General features: G+C 39.8%; 1 protein-coding gene across 2 annotated transcripts in view; it reads left to right on the top strand.

The window, feature by feature from the left end:
• The window catches only part of LOC136885430 (retinal guanylyl cyclase 2), a 301,136-nt gene that overhangs the window by 207,177 nt on the left and 72,719 nt on the right, over window positions 1-21,240 (top strand). For both annotated transcript variants that reach the window (XM_067157975.2, XM_067157974.2), the window contains exon 13: window positions 20,221-20,380. In XM_067157975.2, coding sequence (XP_067014076.2) covers window positions 20,221-20,380 — 160 coding nt within the window. The remainder of the gene's footprint in view (window positions 1-20,220; window positions 20,381-21,240) is intronic.

The raw sequence follows: 21,240 nt of genomic DNA, 5'->3' as shown, positions 1-21,240 counted from the left end.
CCTGCGCGTCGTGATGAGGATGAAATGATGATGAAGACAACACATACACCCAGCCCCCGTGCCATTGGAATTAACCAATTAAGGTTAAAATCCCAGATCCGGCCGGGAACCGAACCCGGGACCCTCTGAACCGAATTCCAGTACGCTGACCGTTCAGCTAACGAGTCGGACAGGTTACCTAATACTGTACTTCAATACATCCTCCCCTCCACTGTGTCCACTTCAAACACAACAAAGTCTTATAGTGGGCTGTCTACATGCAGCAATGCGTTAAGCGAGAAGGTGGATTACCGCGCCTTCGGGACTAGCCCTTCACTCCCTCCCCTCCTGTTTTGTGTTGGAGTGGCCTTCAACACTACCCCTTCATTCCGTCCCCTCCTTTTCAGTACTGGAGTGGGGCAGTATTGATTGATTGATTGTCAGGACACCATTAATGTGCACGCGTGTACACAAAACTGTAACATATAAAACTGTACTTTTGATCCAACAAAACCCGCTTACAGACCACAAATTGACAAGAACCAGCATTCCAATCATAAACTTTGTTATTTCAAGTCGTGAAATAAAGTTTTCATAGGTTTCACTTTCTCTTTTGTCATTCTAGCATTCTGTCTTCGCAAATTTTTAATAATCATTCTCGTACGTCTCAATGAATCCCTCATTTTTCTAATTATTGCAATTTTTCTTCTTTGTTTTGACACAGTGTGTGTTCAAAGTTGTCTCCATTTTCCTCGTCTGGGGTTCAACACCCTGAATTAACAAACAAGAATATTATTAGTTAAAATGGGGACTACCGAACTATAATGGGAGTATAGTGTGTTGAAAGCTAATAGAAAATGTTCTCACCTTTTGCACCTGGGCACTGGTATACCTTCCTTTTCTGCAAACTATTATCATTTAGAATGTCATCCAAACGGAACAATAAAGCATATCAGTCACTACCAAGTCCTGCCGGAGTGAGTGGCTCAGACGGCTCAGGCGCTGGCAAGTTCGATCCTGGCTCAGTCCGGTGGTCAGCCCCGTGTCGGCAGATTGACTGGCACGTAAAATAACACCTGCAGGACTAAATTCCGGCAGTTTGCCGTCTCAAATATTTAGTGGGAAGTAAAGCAAATAATATCATTATTATTATTTAGGCGCTGATGGCTGTTTAGTAGCTGGGACAGGCAGGGTCGGCCCGGATAAGTACGGCTTCTTACGGAATCTACATCAATCCATATTTTAAAACAATGACGTTCTCTCCGTGAAAAAAAACCATGCGTGTCTACGTTTGATACGTACTAGCCTACGAGAAGAAAAACTTACCCATGAAAAGCAATGCCGGGTTTTCTGTTCCTGTCACTTCTATCGTTAGAAACATACACACAAAGTTATATGATAAACAACGGTTCCATTAGGCAACTAGCTCGCACTCTCCCCAGCCAGCCGTGGTGGTTGGCCCCACTCACCTCCCCCACTACGTTACGAAACTGGAGAGTGCACAGTACCAAGTTCCATAAAAATCCACCTGTCCAATTTGCTGTGATGCTGTAACAGATACAGACTAATAGTCGACGTACGTTATTCACGATGACGTTAGTATTCTTGTCAGAATACAATATTAGCCGACTGGAATGCTGGATCGAACAGCACTACGCTAGCCAAGTTTCAGAGCTGAAATACTGCCACCAATACCCTGCCGAAAGCCAAATGAGCTTAAACATTCACTTCACAGAAACACAACAAACAAAAGGACAATATTGTGCAAGTGACACATGGGACTGATTCCTCTGTGAAATGTGCGTAGCAAAACAAAAAATGGACAAGAGAAAAGAAGAATGCTCGAACACTAAGATGAAGCAATTGTAACCTTATTGCATCCATCAATCCTGTAACTGTCTGCAGTGATACTTATTTGTGTATTTAGCGTAGAAATCGGATCAAGTAATAAGAACCTCTATCACCCCATATTAGGAATCCATTTCAATACTTTAAAGAAATTGAATTATAATAATAAATGTGTATTTTATGAATATCTATTACACACTATAAGGCAGAGAAATAGTTTCAAAGTTAATGTATACTATTCATAGACACGAATTTGTGATATTATTTAAAGTATTAAATAAAAAAATTAACTCGTATTAGGCTACAGACACACAGACATGACGGAAAATTAAATATTGCATTTCCTTCTTACTGTGGACACTTCCGATACTTCTTAATTCTGAGCAATGAACACACAAAACTCTCATATATATCACACACGTCTCAATCAATCAATCACTACCGATCTTCATTTAGGCCAGTCGCCCAGGTGGCAGATTCCCTATCTGTTGTTTTCCTAGCCTTTTCTTAAATGATCGCAAGGATCTGAAGGAGTTTAGGATGGAAAACTGGGAAAAACAGTAACAGACCTGGCGAGCACAATCCCGGCACTAAAAGCCATTCAGCAAAGAAAGAAGAAAACCTCAGATGTTTCTTGTTATTAGCCTTTTGTTCGTTGTTTAATTCGACACAAGTACAATACAATCTCGAGCAATCGTTTTTCAATAACTCTAGTGGAAAACAGTCTTTTAACATTGACAAACCGACAGGAAGTCCGACAGAACGAAAAAACAGAGCTAGTCTCCGCCTGGAGGTTTAAATACACCCAGATCTCTTGATTAAAACATTTGCTCCTGTTTGTGGATTGTTATTTCATTATTCGATTCTGCTTGTCCACATCGCGTCGCGTCGCGTCAGTCAGGTTGCCCTCGACCCGAGCTCGCTATATAAATAGCTTCCCTTTGGGAAGGGCTTCAATGGAGAGATAAAAGAGCGGCACTGCTAATTATTAAAAAGTGACGAGCACGTTCCACTGAATTCTTTGCACAGGGTCATTCGGCTCTATTTTGTATAACTGCACCCCAAATTTTGGTTAAATGAAACACGGCTGTTCCTGGATTTGTATCTTTTAGGTACAAAGTTTCCTATAAATAACGCCTTTAAGGGAAGTGCGTCGGCACATGCAAAGACAAGACAGCTACTGAGTCATTTCACGCCGAGTTGTGTGCAAGGAGCGTACCGGTTCGAAATCGAGTAACGAAACTTACTATTAGTAAATCGATGCCAGGTAACTTGTTCTAATCTTAAACACAACCGCGTTTTATGCTCTCCTTGTCCGTGACTTCTTTATGGATAATTAAAGCTATTACCAGCCACCACGTGCTTCAGAGTCTAGGCTCTTTCAGATACACAATCGTTCGGGGCTATGTGCATTATGAATTTATAATATCTAAGTTGGGTCAACTGGATGTGAAATATGTTTGTAGACGAATAAGGGTAGAAAAATAGAACTGCATGGATATGATAAGTGAAAAGTTCCAAACAATGTACAGTAAGCAGGTTCAGGGCATAGAAACAGCCTGCGAACAAGTGTGTGTAGTGGAATAAACAGCCAGTCCCCAAGCCAGGGGATGAAGCGGGGCCATCGGACCAAAGACAAGTCACAAAACCGGGCTTTAATTAGCTAAACCTTAGGCTGATCAGGTACTGAGCTATTGGCTGTAGCTTAAAACGCGTAAGGCTTGACGTTCACTATCGCCACTTGTAATGTCGGAAAACTGTGCTCGGTTTCGGAGACGCCGAGGTACCTTTACGGACTGGTAAATCTACCGACACAAGGCTGACCACATTCGAATCTGCCAACTTGGACTCAGACAACCAGCACCGTTTATCGCGTTTCATTGTTTCATCAGTTCCTAGAATTAAAGATAAGAAGGTCTACTGTGTTACAAGCAGGGGCGGTGCGTGATACTGTTGCACAACTCCCAATAATTTTGCACTTCATTTCTTCTAATGAAATGTCGTATGGCTTTTAGTGCCGGGACATCCCAGTACGGGTTCGGCTCGTCAGGTGCAGGTCTTTCTATTTGACACCCGTAGGCGACCTGCGCGTCGAGATGAGGATGAAATGAGGATGAAGACACCCAGCCCCCGTGTCGTAGGAATTAACCAATTAAGGTTAAAATCCCCGAGCCGGCCGGGAATCGAACGCGGGACCTTCTGAACCGAAGGCCAGTATGCTGACCGTTCTTCTAATGTTTTAGTTTAATAAACCTAACATGTATTCGAAAACATGTTAAAATGAACCATCATCGGTCGTTCCCTGTACTAATGCTTCGTAACGCTGCTGGCTTTCCCCAGCGGACAGCGCGGCGCAGGGAGTTGTCCCCCTACCGAGAAACAGATTGCGCCACTCTGTGGAGAATAATTCATTACTACTTCCCTCTCACAAAGGTAATTCATTTCCATTTCTTAAATTTACAAAAGTAATTTACGCTGCACCGACACAGATAGGTCTTATGGCGACGATGGGATAGGAAAGGCCTAGGAGTTTGAAAGGAAGCGACCGTGGATTTAATTAAGGCACAGCCACAGCATTTGTCTGGTGTGAAAATGGGAAACCGCGGAAAACCATCTTCAGGGCTTCCGGCAGTGGTGTTCTAACCTACTATACCCCGAATGCAAGCTCAGAGCTAGGCGACCTTAACCGCACGGCCAACTTGATGGGTAATTTCTGTTCCACGCCATACCAGACCACCCACGATATTACCAACATACTGCTTCAATGAAAAACAGGACGGCAAATTTTGAATTCAAGTAAGGCAAAAGTAACTGCGCCGGGCTGAGTGGCGCTCGCCTTCTGACCCCAATGTGGCAGGTTCGATCCTGGTTCAGTCCGGTGGTATTTGAAGGTGCCTCGTGTCGGCATGTAACACAACTCCGGCACCTCGGCGTCTCCGAAAACAGTAAAAAATCGTTAGTGGGACGTAGTTACAGTGTATAATTAGCCTCTTATTTCCTGGGTTGTAATTGCCAGATATATTTCAGTTTTAGTAGGAATGTTAACGATAATAGAGTTCCTTGTTATTTCTGTAAGCTGAAAATGTTAGTGCAACACCCAGCTTCCGATACCACCAGCCGCCACTGGTGACAAGCACAGGCAACATAATGTTGCTAATCTCAAAGAACTGTGTACTTCACTAAAAACGTTATTTGGAATATGATGTGTATGTATGTTTGGTCATCAGCCCTAAGGTTGGTTGGATCAACAGCTCCGCCATCAGCTGTCACAGATGGCCTAGGCATCGCTGAAGAGGCGTACTAGAGAAACGAGCAGTTGCTTTCCTCACCGAGCCAGAAGTTGATATTACATATCAGTCTGCCAAGCGCAATGAGATGCATCAACCGACCCTATGAGCAACATTTTCACCCCATTCATAACAGGGACTGGCTGCATAAGGAATGGCATTACTAGCATCGCTCATACCTCAGTCACTATCATATCTTCAAACCCAAGGATAAGATCAATGAAAGTAACAAAATTGCTCTAGCCCATACCAGAAGACATAGTGCGCTGTAAACACTAGGTCCCCCAAGCAAAGGCAATCGAATGATACAACCTTTATATTTATTTCCTACGGTCTGTGCAGTTGAATACCGCTCGCGCAGACGGAATAATACATACAGTACAGTTAATTATACAGTGTAAGCGGATGGCGTCGCTATCTCGCCTTGACACCACCCAGAGCGCTGTAGTTCTCTGTCTAGCTCGTTGGTTATTCTGATCACTGCAACTCGAGGATGGGAAGTAGAGGGCCGTGTTCTCGCTGGGACTCGTGTAACGTAAAATTTTGCAGGCTTCTTAGACATAAAATTCAAGGTTTGATAAAATTGCGCGGGCGGAACGACCTACATTTGTAGTATAATATAGGTCGTTGGCATAAATAATTCACGAACGTGTCAAGTAGTGCTAGTGCAGGTGATTAAAAGATTAGCGAATAAAACTAATGACTTGTGTCCGACTTCTTGGCTGAATGGTCAGCGATGAGGCCTTCCGTTCAGAGGGATTTTAATCGCGTCTGATTAATTCTTTTGGCTCGGGGGCAGGGTGCTTGTTTTTTGTCCCTACACTTTCCTCTTCATATTCATACAACATACTTCACCACCAACCACCACGAAAACACGCAATAGTGCTTACATCCCCCATATAGGGCTGGCGTCAGGAAGGGCATCAGGCCGTAAAACACGGCCAAATCCACGTGTGCGCGATACAGTTCGCACCCGCGACCCCACAAGTGTGAGAAAAGCGGCAGAAGAATAAGTATAAGAAGAAGTGATGTATTGTGAAGATTAAAAATGCTATACTATTCAGTTCCTTATTGGAAATCAAAAGGCGCAAAAGAATGTGGCAGTTCATAAATTTCAGAGAGAAGCTTAACTTGAAAATAATAGAAGTTCAGGAATTTCTCGTCAAGGTAACAGAATGGTATCTCTCAACTATTTATTCATGGTGTTGATATAACGTCGTACTATCCCAGGTTGGTTACCGATGACGATGGGATAAGGAAGGAAGGACTTTAATTAAGGCACACCACTAGCGTTTACCATATGCGAAGATGGGGAACGCAAAGAAAACTATCTTCAGGTCTGCCGATGGTGGAGTCTGAAATCATATAGTCTCCTGAATACAAATTCACACCTACGCGGCCGCACGGCGCAGCTAACTCGCTCAGTACCCTCAAGTGTTTATTCCACTGTTTACAGAAGCCTTTTACGGGCTCAGGCTATAGTGACACCAAACCAAACCCCATGGCACTACAGCTCTTGAAGGGCCTTGGCCTACCGAGCGACCGCTGCTCAGTCCGAAGGCCTGCAGGTTACGAGGTGTCGTGTGGTCAGCACGACGAATCCTCTCGGCCGTTATTCTTGGCTTTCTAGACCGGGGCCGCCATCTCACCGTCAGATAGCTTCTCAATTCTAATCATGTAGGCTGAGTGGACCTCGAACCAGCCCTCAGGTCTAGGTAAAAATCCCTGTCCTGGCCGGGAATCGAACCCGGGGCCTCCGAGTAAGAGGCAGGAACGCCTACCTGTAGCCCATATGAAGACTGTCCAAACCTACAGGCCTACATATAAGAAAACCATAAAAGGAAGGCGACAGACATGGGAAAGAAAGCTCAGTGAAGAGAATGAACCTCCACTTGCAATCAGTGATCCATCGTTTAAAACCACAGGCACACAACGTTCTACTGAAGTAAAGAAACTACACAGTACTAAAGTGGGCCTGAAAATAAAAACATCTATTAGAGGAAGGAATGGCTGCGACAGTTGTCTACAGAAAATATCCTTACCTGCAGCTGAGAGTCTTGGAGTGTATTTAACCCATTTTCAAGACAGGGAAGTGTTAACGTACCCTAAAAGCTTTCTTCAGAGCTTTGATAAAAATGTCTTACGACTTCGTCGCTGTAGCCATTCAGTCTTGGACAAGAAAACACTGTCTACCAATCGGCACCGTTTACTGTATCTCAAAGACAGGTTTTAGGTGAATTTTCGTGCAAGATCTGCGACAACGAATGTGTCCAGAAATCACTACAGTCTTTGTTGGACAATATTTTTTGCAAGAAATATGCGATCAAGATGCGAAAATATTGCAAAAATAAACCGAAAACTTTGAGAACAGTGTTAAAGCTAAGTTAACATGCGACTTTAAACTGGAGACCCGTTTCTTAATGAAAACTTTTTTTGAAAATGTTAACAAATTAAATTTTCGCGGATGAATAGGTAGACTGCCTATTCTCATTCGTACTTTTAAAAACACATTTGTCTATATGTACAAAATCGAGTTGACCTTGGGTCAATTATGTCATAACCTTACTGATGTAAATAAGATCACAACAAGACATTTTAACATGATATCCAGGAAACGGACTACAAGGAACATTCAGAACACGTGGTTTCTTTTGTAAATAGCACATAATTAGCACTATATTGGCGAATAATCACAGCACTTATCATAACCACGCTTTTAACCAAGACGAAACCCGGTCTTGCTTTAACCAAATACAATTTAACATAAGATGACATTTAAAACTTGTGTCTTAGATGGGCGATCCTAGCGGGAGAACTGATAACTACACACAGTGCTCCCACTTGTCGTCCCACACATATTTACCAGCCTTGTATAATAACGAACGTAAGCGATGCTCTGGGTAGTGAAACTCGTAATGTGCTGACTGTTGTATAGACAAAATAAAAATTCATATACAGCTGTTAAACACTTGTTTAGCTACACGAGCCCTGCCGTCTACAGCCGTTCCAAGCCGTAGGAATCTCTTCCTGTAGCTCACTGACATATCTGTCACGTGCGTCCTCTACGATTTCTTCTGCTCGTTACCTGCCGAGAAGTCATGTACTTTGTACATCGGAAAGAAAGTGGAAACACGAGGTATAAAAGACAGCAGACAAGTTTCTTCAAAAATAGTCATCAATAAAGGTTGCTCCGACAGCAAATTGCCAGCTTCGTTTACAAGAGGTTCTTTCACTGACGTCTTCCCCCGCAGTGTCGGTCGCTGACAGATAATAATTAGCATTCATTGTACTGACATTGGTGATGATGCTTGTTGTTTAAAGGGGCCTAACATCTAGGTCATCGGCCTCTGATCAGAATTTAAAACGTCATGATGAAGAATTAATGAATGGATATGAATTTAAAATAATCAGTGGATCCAACTCACAATGCTGAAAGTTAAAAATAATTCCAAATTCAATCCACCGACTAGAATTCAAAAAGACACTTAAAACAATCAGTGGATCCCTCCTTCCCAGAAACTATCTTAAAACAGGTACGTCCTGACAAAGGGACTGCTTCCAAAACGCAATCCTGAATCGAGGATGCTTGTTGTCTAAAGGGGTCCAAAATCCAGGTCAACGGCCCCACATAATGGTACTTACCGCTAGTAAAGTAGAACTATGGCATTTGTCATGTTGCGGTACCCTACTAATCAAAAGTGGCGTAGACTCACGGTGCTCCACACGTCGCACACGTAACGCAGGACCTATGGTGTTCCTCACATAGATGTACTAATCACGGGTGCCGGTATTCCCGTGGTGTTCCTCACATAGTGGGTGCTAATCACAGGTACTGTAAACCCATAGTGAACCCACTCTCTGTCGCTACTAATCACAAACATATTGTGTACCTAACATAATGGTACTGCTCGGAAGTAAAGGCGACCTACGGTGTTCCCCGCCTGATGGTACTAATCACAAGTAGTTTCATGGTTATAATACAATCATCTCTTGGTAGCCCCTTTTAGTCGCTTCTTACGACAGGCAGGTGATACCGTGGGTGTATTCTTCGTCTGCGTCCCCCACCTACAGGCTACAGGGGGTTGTGTGTTTGGTCCGCGAGAGCTATTTTATTTCGCTCAAGTCCGCCGGCAAGCCGCTTAGGACTGCATCCACCGCCTGGGACGCGCCACGTGGGAGTATCACCTCTCCTCCCGCTACGCCAACGTAGTAGGTGCGTGGGACATTATTGGAACTGATGGTTTCTTAGTAACTTACTTGGCAACACCGTGCACATCTCTCTCTCTCTCTCTCTCTCTCTCTGTCTATATATATTTATAATAAGAGTTGTGTCTGTACATTGCTCAGGATTTAAAAAGGATGGTATTTCTGTATCAGTCGTGTCCACAGTAACAAGGAAATGCACTATTTAATTTTCCGTAATTCTGTATGTATGTATGTATGTATGTATGTATGTATGTATGTATATATGTACACGCATCACGAGAAAACGGCTGAAGAGAATTTAATGAAATTGGTATGCAAAGTCGGGAATAAGTTGCTACAATCTAGGCCATACATAATTTTATTCACGCTGAGTGAAATAGTAGTTTAGGGGAAGGCCTAAAATTTAATTCTCAAATATTTATGTTATTAGTGGTCGTATTTTAATGAAAATCGGTATACAAAGTCGGGGTAATCTAGGTTATAAATGATTGTATTCACGCTGAGTGAAATGGTAGGTGTTTTTTTTTGTTTTTTTTTTGTTTTTTTTTTTTGTTAAGGGCTTTACGTCGCACCGACACAGATAGATCTTATGGCGACAATGGGATGGGAAAGGCCTAGGAGTTGGAAGGAAGCGGCCGTGGCCTGAATTAAGGTACAGCTCCAGCATTTGCCTGGTGTGAAAATGGGAAACCACGGAAAACCATCTTCAGGGCTGCCGATAGTGGGATTCGAACCTACTATCTCCCGGATGCAAGCTCACAGCCGCGCGCCTCTACGCGCACGGCCAACTCGCCCGGTGAAACGGTAGTTTAGGCGAATGCCTAAAATTTAATTCACCAAGCGAGTTGGCCGTGCGGTTAGAGGCGCGCGGCTGTGAGCTTGCATCCGGGAGATAGTGGGTTCGAATCCTACTGTCGGCAGCCCTGAAGATGGTGTTCCGTGGTTTCCCATTTTCGCACCAGGCTGTACCTTAATTAAGGCCACGGCCGCTTCCTTCCAACTTCTAGGCCTTTCCTCTCCCATCGTCGCCATAAGACCTGTCTGTATCGGTGCGACGTAAAGCCCCTAGCAACAAAAAAAAAAGAACAACTCTCAAGTATTTATGTTATTAGTGGTCGTATCTTAGTGAAAATCGCTAGGTAAAGTTGGGGAATAAGTCGCTACAATCTAGGTTATAAATAATTGTATTCACGCTGAGAAAAATGGTAGTTGAGGGGAAGGCCCGAAATTTAATTCTCAAATATTTATGTTATTTGTGGTCCTATCTTAATGAAAATCTGTATGCAAAGTCGGGGAATAAGTCGCTATAATCTATGCCATAAATAATTTTATTCACGGTGAGTGAAATGGAAGTGTAAGAGAAGGTCTAAAATTTAATTCTCAAATATTTATGTTAATAGTGGTCGTATCGATAAATACTACATAAACATAACTAAAGTTATATAGCGTTAAATTTCCGATCATTTATGTCTTATACGTTGTTGCCGTACCGGCTATGATCACAGAGATATTCATGAATTTGGATTTTTGTTACTAAGTCCACATCAGCGCCGAGTCACGAGAAAATCGGTAAACTTTTTTTTTTTTTTGCTAGTTGCTTTACGCCGCACCGACACAGACAGGTCTTATGACGACGATAGGATAGGAAAGGGCTAGGAGTGTGAAGGAAGCGGCCTTGGCCTAAAGGTACTGTACTGAAACAGCACAGAGAAAAGTATTGACACTCGCTACTGCCTATACGTGAACGCGACTGGCTTCCCCTCGCGACACTGCCTCACTGACACACACTCCCGCTCAAAAGCAATATCTTCCTTGTAAAAATATTTCTGAATTGGCCCAGACTGTATTTGGCTTTCATAGCAAGTTGAAGCTTTTGGGGAAAAACCTTCAGACTAAAACATTTTCTCACTTCAAATGTTTGAAGAAAATTACTGAAAGCCTTCCTGACGGTCAGGTGGAAACTGAAGATTACATGAGTAACATGTCTGGCCTTGCTGAAGAAACCAATGGCAGATTTAATGATTTGAGATCATTCCTGGAAAATCCTTTTTCTGTTGATGTTGTGAGCGATGGCTGTCCTGTTTCATCACCAATAACAAAGGATACAGCAGCTGTAGAGTTGGAGCTACAAGAACTGAAAGAGGACGAAGGATTAAAAGGACTCAAACGAAGTGGCATTTCTACCATAGAATTTTGGAAGAATGTTCCAGAAGTAAAATACGCATTAACAAAACAGTGTGCCAAAAGACTAATCTCAATCTTTGGGGCTACTTATGTGTGTGAATCACTGTACTCAACGATTAAATTCATTAAATCTACATATCGATCTGAACGAACTGATGAACATTTAAGTGAAATTGTGCGAACTGCGCTTACCAATTATCAGCCAGATTTCAAAAATCTAACAGCAAAAATGAACACTCGGAAAAATCGCTTCTCAAAAGTAAAATCTCCTTCCTTGATGTGTACCTGAAAAATAATGTTCTGTGTAGTGTAGAAAATAAATGTTCCTTCATTTGTTATAAAAAAGAAAAACGTGTCTTCATTTTATAAACCATTTTCTAAACATGCTCCCAATTTTTTGTCTCCTAAATTTGCGGCTCCCAGAAGTAAGGTTAGTGGCCACCCCTGCTATATAGGCTTCATTCATTACATTCCTGACCCGGTCAATGACTGGAAAACAGGTTGTAGGTTTTCATTTTCATTCTTTAGCATGCCATTCCTCTGGTTCATAAATTTTCTGATACTACTGGTACAGTGGTTCATCATAGCATTCGAGCTATTCAGTCCCTACTCTGAGGCACTGATTAGACTGAGCAGTGTGCATATTTAACGGAATAATGGCAGAGAAGTGTTTACGGCTGTCTGCGAGCTGGTCATTCCAGCTCTGGAACTTTGGACTGTTAGATCGGCACCGTGGTACTGTTCGCTGAAAGTGAGAAAGTGTGCAGTTTTCTATTGGATCGAGTATTTTATATGATAACATTCCTACTGACGTTTTTGTAATGACCTGTGTTGCCTTCAGTTAGGAAAAGCACAAAGTCAGTCTTTCTGAGAATCCCGTAGCGAAGCACGGGTACATCGCATTCCAGTCATCGTCTAGTCGGTAACATGTTGTTATATACAGTGCAAAATAAATTCGCAGTATCGAACCTGGTGTTTGCAGCACACACGCACGGGGCTATACTATAATTGAAATATTCAATTTCAATATAGATGTACTCATCATCGACTCTAGGTAAAGACCGCAAGACTTGGTACCATGTTCGTCATTCATACGCTTGCCACTGTATCAGGAGGGAACACGGGAATACTCCTACTGTTCTCGTTAATTTCACAACATTATTCAGCTTCTATGCTTGACACGTTTAAATGAAGTGTATAGTAGCGTTTATAATTGCCCTTACAGGCGAGGTTAAATTGTAAATGATATAAAATAGAAACGCATTCCGTCATTGACAGATGCCAAGGACGGTGTAAAGAACAGAATATGACTCTTTTAAAAACATGCTACATGAAATCGTCACGTGTTCTTCATGTTTTAAACTTTGATTTTCCAGGAATTAATGAGTTGGCATGATAGCAATCCAGATAAATGTTGCTTCGCTAACTGTAACGCAAATAATCCAGATAAGGGAGGCTACGCACCAGTGTTTCAGTTACCAAATGACGAAAATCTGCGCTAGGCTTGGATTAGGACAATTCCCCGGAACGACTGGAAACTTTAAAAATGGTCTGTGGTTTGTATAAACCATTTTCACGGAGGTGGCAGTATTAAAGTAGAGAGGGTCTTCACTTAACAGAGGATGGTCAGCGGTTGCAGAGTAGGTTTCCGCCTATAAGTGGCTACGGCTGGTCCGTGGTCCGACAGCTATGCACTCCGACCGGCCAACCGAGCAGACGGCTCTACACCTTTGCATTCGTGGTCAGCTGTCCTGAGCATGGGTTTCCATTCTCCTGCACTAAGGCGAATGATGGGATAGTTCCTAGTATAGGCAACGGCCACCAGCCCCCTCACCTTCATCTCTCTGGCCCGCGGAAACTAAAACGTTATAATGATAATTATCGTGACATGGCTTTGAAGCGGTTGTCAAGGACGGTGTAAAGCACAGAATACAATATTTAAAGAGCGAAACATAGATCTATAGTTAGCTGCGGCATCTGCATTTGTGCATATCCAGGACCAACTATTATCCTTACATCAGACCGTTAATGACGGGCACCTGTGGACCACATGAGAGCTCAAGGTACGGTTATCCTGAGTTACCTATCACAAATCAAACGGCATGAAATGCAACACATTGAATCAAAATATGAATAATTATGCATCAAAAACAACGTTATCACGCAATTCTAATCCCAATTTCAGTGGGAAAATAACGAAGGGAGAATTATTTTATCGACGTCAGGTTGACACACACACACACACACACACACACACACACACACACTATAAAATTTCACGTATGACCAGACACCAAATAAGATAGACCTAAAGAGATGCCAACAGATAACATTATTAACCTTACATGAAATACTATATAGCATCATTAACCTGAGCCCATTTCGTAACACATGCAAACAAATGCATTTCTTGAACTACCTACACTTCAACCCTCCACAATCCACTTGAATTGTTGAGTAGGTGCAATGATATTAATAATATCACAAATTTTGTATGATACTCTTGAACAAGCACTACAGTCACCTTAACTCATCGGAACTGATGGCACATCATCCTCTTGTCATTTATATAAGAAAGGTAATCCTCATTTCAACTCACGGGGAATGGGGTTCGATTTCGTTTACGTACCTTCGTTGTAAAACACCAAAAATGATTCAATTACATACCTGTATTTCTTGTACACGTTTAAAAAATGTTCTTACCTCAGTCGTAACTCTGAGTCACGATTTTTCGGATCTTTCCGGGACTGATTTTGTAGTTAGGTACCTAGGCTGATTGGGGAAAATGCTAGGATGGGCATCATTAGGTAACTTCAGAAGTTTTGCGAGGCACTCGAACTGGATCAACACCTATTATGGGCATGATATCTTCGCTAACAATAAATTTCATATCAAATGATTAATGCACACAACGCTCGTATCACTTGGTTCGAAGTTTTCCCGATGAATGCACCTAACCAATTTACCTTAATACTACAGTAGCTCTTTTGGAAATGAGAAGATGAAGATTTTGCTCTGCCCGTATAACTGAACTTACATCCATGCACATAGCACATATGACCCATCTAATTAAACTATAAACATACTCACAGGTAAATGAAATACCGGTATAAAGAAAACAGGTTCTGAGAAGAACATGAGAAAAATTACCAAAGAGAATGTGAAAAGCACCGTATCACCACAGGAATTGTTCGAATACATACGCTTTTTATGAACAAACAGCTTTTTACGTTACTATAGCATTTTAAATGTTATAAATAGCCATAATTTTCGATTAATAATATCCACATTTCCGTAAATACTTGTTAACAGCACGGCTTACACAAATGAAAACACACACATCCTAGCACTCCAACTGCCACCATTGTTTTGTGGGCAGTTTCGATAGGTCGGTTAAGGTCTGAGGCGGCAAATTTGCATGGTAGATGTGAGGTGACGGTTCGCAACTTTTCCATTGATTTTCATGATCGGAGGAAGGAGACTGGTATTTTGATGAAGGTGAAAAGCTGATATCTTATTACACACAAAGGGTAGAGGGTGGTTGCCTAGTTGTACTTCCTTTTAAAACAATAATCACCACCACTTACTGACACTGTTTTATATCGTATGAATGCTACGCCTTTGTTACAAATACGTAAGTTTGGCTGTGCCTATGTCAAGTCATGGCTCAGTAGGCCTTTTCCAGTTAATGATGGTGCTGTGGTACTTGCAAATTATATGGTGCATTGATGTTTGTGAAGTGATAAAAGCATATCTCTCGAACAGTGGGTACCAGGTGAATGCTGCGTCAGTTCTAAGGAGATTCTTATAGATAACGTTCTATTACTGGTCTGCTATCAGTTTGCTCAGAATAAGGGATTAGACTTCATTCAGGAGTGTACCGGTAATTTAACCCCATTTGGATGTTATGGTAAGGTTCTCCCTCCTGTGGGTGGGGGTGGTAGAAGTACACCCACGGTATCCCCTGCCTGCCATAAGAGGTGACTAAAGTGGGCTCCAGGGGCTCAGAACTTGGGAGCATGGGTTGGTGATGCTTAGCTGAGATCATCAGTAGCAGTCAGTTGGATGAACGAGGAGAGGAGTTACTGGAGAAGTTGGATGTTGGAGCACCATCAGGACGAACTGAAGGAGGGCAAGCTAAACAACCAGAAATAAGAACGTCAAGTAGGACAAGGAAACGACCAATATTACTAGAGCAGGATTTTTTAAGGTAAAAGGGAGAGCTAAATTTGTTCCACCAGAATGTTCAATCTTTAAGAAATAAAATTCTAAGTATGGAGGTTCTGTTGGCAGATAACCTACAAGGGTATGATGTTTTATGCTTAACTGAACATTGGTTGATAGAGGATGAGATTTCAAACTTTGTATTAGAAGGTTATGCTCTTGCAAGTAAGTTTTGTAGAAAGAAAATGAAGTGTGGAGGTTCATGTATATATGTGAATAATAATATCAAATGTAAGCAGTTGGATAAATTTGAATATCTGAATGTAGAGGAGCATTTCGAGGCTAGCTTTGTTGAACTAGTGGATTATAAGTTAATACTTATATGCATTTATAGAAATCCTTCTAGTAATGTTGAAACGTTTTATAATAATATTGAAATTATTTTAGATGACCTACAGAATAAGAACAAAAATGTAATAATCATGGGCGACTTCAATGTAGATTTTTTAGGGAATAATGGTGTGCGAGATAAGCAAAGGCTAGAAATGTTGTTTTCCTTGTACGGTCTAAAGGCAGTTGTAAATCAACCAACTAGAATATCTGGGGATACAAAGTCAGCAGTAGATCAAGTTGTATTGAATGAGGAAATGTGGAACTATGAAATAGAAGTTTATGATACAGGTTTTTCAGATCATTTTGCTCAAATTGTGCATCTAAATTTTAGGGTAATAGGAAACCATAATTTAAAAAATAACAATGTAATTTACAGGGAAACTAGAATGTGTAACAAGGAAAATATTTCATATTTTAACCAGTTATTGGCCAAGGAAACTTGGGAGAGTGTATATAGAAATAACTCAACTAATGAGGCCTTCAGTGTGTTTTTGGGTTTGTTTGATTATTATTATCAAGTGGCAATACCAGTCAAAAGGGTAATTGTAAAGAATTATAGGAATGGGTGGATTAAAACAGGAATTAGAAATTCAAGTAGACGATTAAGGTTTTTAAGCAAATGTGTGAAAGGGAGTAACACCTCATCTGAATTGAAGGATTATTATAAGAAATATAAGAACATATATCAAGAAGTTTTGAAGGCTGCCAAAAGATTGCATAATGAGAATGAGTTAAAAAAATCTAAAAACAGGTCTAAATGTATGTGGAACATTATAAAAAGGGAGAAAGGTACTCTAGTTCCATTAAAAAATAATATTACTCTTACAAATGTAGGGAAAGAAGTCAGTAATCCAAAAGAAGTTGCAGAAATATTTTGTAACTATTTTCTAGAAGCAGTTTTGAGGTTAACGGAAAATTTTCAAACATCAGTGACAAGAACAAACTTGAATACAGTTCACAGGAATGTATCATCCATGTTTCTTACTCCTGTGACTGAGCAAGAGATAGATAAGATAATAAAACAGATGGGTAAAAAGAAGTCTTCTGGTTTAGATGGTTATTCAAACTACCTTATTAAATGCTGTTACCAATACATAATCAAGCCTCTCTGTTATTTGATAAATTTGTCACTAACCACTGGTAAATTTACAGACAAATTCAAGGTAACCAAAGTTGTTCCGATACATAAAAAGGGTAGTGAAGAAGATGCTGGTAACTATAGGCCTGTCTGCCTCCCCTCTGTATTCTCCAAAATACTGGAAAGAATTATGTACAATAGACTGTTATCATTCTTAGAGAAGCATAATATATTAGCTGGTTGCCAGAATGGCTTTCGTAAAAATAGATCAACTACCACAGCATTCATTAACTTTATTGAACGGATATATGACACACTAGATGGGAAGGGTGCATGTTTAGGTATTTTCTTGGACTTACGAGCTGGTGGAATGAACTCCCCAATGACATCAGGGAAGCTAAATCTAAGACAAAATTTAAAATCCTTTGCCAGCATCATCTTTTAAGCACTTCCAGTCTTTCTTGAGTGTGAATGGGATGCATGAATGAGAGTGAATATGGTTGTTTATTGCAATGTGTTCCTGTATATAATTTAGTTATACTTTACTCACCTTAGTTTAGTTAGTGATACTTTAGTTGCTTTAGTTATACTTTAGGTTGTAAAGATTTCATATGTTTAAATTTTATGTAAAATATACATTGTATATACATGAAGTGGTTAAGTGTAAGAAAGGGCCGGGAGCCCTAACTTCGCCACAATAAAGACGCTTTAATAATAATAATAATAATAACATTGTTTATAGCTTAAACTGTAGTTTCTTATTCCTCGACTCTATATACAGATTTTCATTGAATTCTGTTTACCCATTTTGTCGGGGCTCGGCGTTGATATGGACTTAGCAACAAAAATCCAAATTCATGAATATCTGTGTTATCATAGCTGATAGGGTAAAAATGCATAACACGTAAATGATCAGAAATTTAATTTTATATAACTTTAGTTATGTAGTATTTATCGATATGACCACTAATAATATAAATATTTGAGAATTGAATTTTAGGCCTTCCCCTAAACTACCATTTCACTCAGCGTGAATAAAATGATTTATAGCCTAGATTGTAACAGCTCACCCCCTGACTTTACATACCGATTTTTATTAAATTCTCTTCAGCCGTTTTCTCGTGATGCGTGTACATACATTCATACAGACAGACAGACAGACAGACAGACAGACAGAAATTACAGAAAAGTAAAAACTGCATTTTCTTGTTACTGTGGACATGATCGATACAGAAATACAATTCTTTTCAAATTCTGAGCAATGTACAGACAAAACTCTTATTTTATATATATAGATATCATCCAAATTGTCGATGATATTCAAGGAGTGCAATTAACTTTGTTTGCAGATGATATTACTGTTTTGTAGCTGATGAAAGTTCTGAAGGGTTAGAATTGAAGGCAGGCAATATAGTGAGTAATATCCTGAGCTGGCTTTATGATAATAAATTCATTTTAAGTAAACAGAAAACTTCTGTGATTAGATTTCACCATAAGATTAATTTAAATATGGAAATTAGTCCAATATCATTTGGAGAGACCATAATTGAGTACTCATCATCAACAAAGTTACTTGGCTTGTGGATGGATGAATCATTAACCTGGGAAAAACATACAGAGTTTATAGGGAAAAAGCTTAGTAGAATTTATTTCATGATAATATCTTTGAAAAATAGTTTTAATTTAAAGGCTTGCCAAATTATGTATTTTGCATATGTCCATCCCATACTACCCTATGGAATCATTTACTGGGGGAATTCACGATATAGCAAAGTCATCTTTAAGTTACAAAAGAAAATAATTAGAGGAATGGCCGGAGTCGGCGGGAGGACAAGCTGCAAGAAATACTTTAAACTTTATTTTATTTTACCATTGCCTAGCCTTTATATTTTCCATACACTTGTATATATGAAGGAGAATGTAAACAGCTACACCATAAACTCCGATGTACATAGGTATAATACTAGAAATAGACACAGTCTGCACATAGAACCACACAACACTAAGCTATATGAATCAAGTTTGAGTTATGCAGGAGTACATTTATTTAATAAATTACCAGACTGCATTAAGCAGATAAAACCATGTTCAAAATGTAAGAAAGAATTATTCAAATTTGTTTCTAACCATTGTTTTCATTCTATTGAAGAATACTTAGCTCTTGAAAATTAACTTATGTACCACTTTATTATTTTTTTTTTTTTATTTTTTTAATCTGTGCCTCTTTACCACATTGTATATTTCTCTTTATTTATCATGGCATGTATATTACTGTTTTATCCTTTTTTACTGTAAATATGATTATTGACGTGTCCCATATGACTGTATGATCAGTTGGACGAAATAAAATACAATACAATACAATAAAATACAATCTTATCCGACCTCCCTCAGTCAACTCTTGTTCTTTTTGGACCTAGAAGGTATTAGGTATCGTGGTTTAGGGAGTCTTTCATTTTCATGCCCATCGTGACCCTCATTTTTATTTGGCCAATACCCTTATTTTTCAAAGTGTTGGATTCATTCCAGTTTTCCTCTCTGATTAGTGTTAACTTATACAGATGATGGCTGCTTAGTTGTACTTCCTCTTAAAACAATAATCACCACCACCTACACCAGGTTAGGTTCTCATTAGTAACCCATTCTTAGACATTTCTAAGTTAACATATATTATTTTACTCAAATATTATATTTTCAAGTCTGGATTCTAACCTAATCTATTCTTTTTCTTCTTTTTTTTTTTACCTCCTCGACTGGCAGATTTTTATTATCTGGACTGGATCTGACTGCAATCCTAAGTGGTATTCTCTTTTTTTCTCTCTCTGCTAAGTTTTACATTATTAGACTTAAGTGCTTCCTGACAAATTCAGAAATGAAGTCAATGTACTTATGCCCTTAATCACCAAAAGAGGAAAACATAACTCATCTAGGAAACATCTGTTAAAGAAATTTGCTTCTTGACAACCAAAAGTGAGTGAAACACATTAAAGTTCCATAGTCCACCACCTGGCTACATTTATGAAGAGTAGTCAAGTGTCATACCATAAGGTGAAGTGATATTTTGTTGTGTGATTTCTCCAGGGAATGCGGTATCTCCATTCGTCACCTATCAGAGTCCACGGCTATTTAACATCTCGTAACTGCGTCATCGATGCCCGATGGGTCCTGAAGGTCACAGACTACGGACTGCCTGCCTTCTACGAGGCACAGAATTTAAGTCCACCTTCGAGGAGTGCCAGGGGTGAGTAGCTCACATCTTATTTGAGATGGGAACAGATCATCAGAAGAGGTGTATTGCACCTTACTGCTAACAGAAGGATGGCACATTCACATTTACTGTGTAGATGTGGATTGTTGCAATCATTTTAAAGTTTGATTTGTTAATGTATGTGGTAAGCAATTTTTCCCTCCTAGGAGTGACTCATGGTATACCGGTACCAGAGGGACCTGTTCTCGCATCTTGTTAGGTACCAAACAAATTACAAATTTTAATCTTATAGCAGTTGTATAGCATTATTTGAAGTAATTGCACATACTGTATATGAGTTGATTATATTTGTAAGTACAGAAGATATTATGAGTAGAATTTTGTAAATAATATAAATTTATTTAGAATGAGCTCTGTGCTTAATAGAAAAATTGTTATTGTAAATTGTATAATACTGTATTTTAGAAAAATGTTTTCTTTTCTTGTTAATGTAAAATTTAGTACTTGATAATAACATATTTTTGTGTAGCATTTGCGACCGGGATAGACATCTCATTTGCAAATAAAGTGATTTTGATCTGATTTGAACTTTGCTCTGTTTACAAGAACCTTCAATTGAAGGGGAAAATGACATTATTTTGTGATGTTACTGTACTTCACTTGGGGACATATGAGGCTGAAATTATTTTTAAAAATATGCAAAGAGACATGAGTAGCATACTATGAGAGTCTTTGAAATGTTTGTAAGATATTTGGTGTTGGCACTTATTAAAATAATGATCATGTGGTTAGGCACTCTCAGTCTTATGAAACAATGTTTAATGTTTAAAGAGTACATTAACACTTGATACAAAATAAATTGATTGACATTGGGATCCCGATACATTCATATT

Source organism: Anabrus simplex, chromosome 14 (genome assembly GCF_040414725.1).
Source record: "Anabrus simplex isolate iqAnaSimp1 chromosome 14, ASM4041472v1, whole genome shotgun sequence".
NCBI classification, from domain to species: domain Eukaryota; kingdom Metazoa; phylum Arthropoda; class Insecta; order Orthoptera; family Tettigoniidae; genus Anabrus; species Anabrus simplex.
Note: the sequence above shows the minus strand (reverse complement) of the source record. Positions and strands in the feature narration are given on the sequence as shown.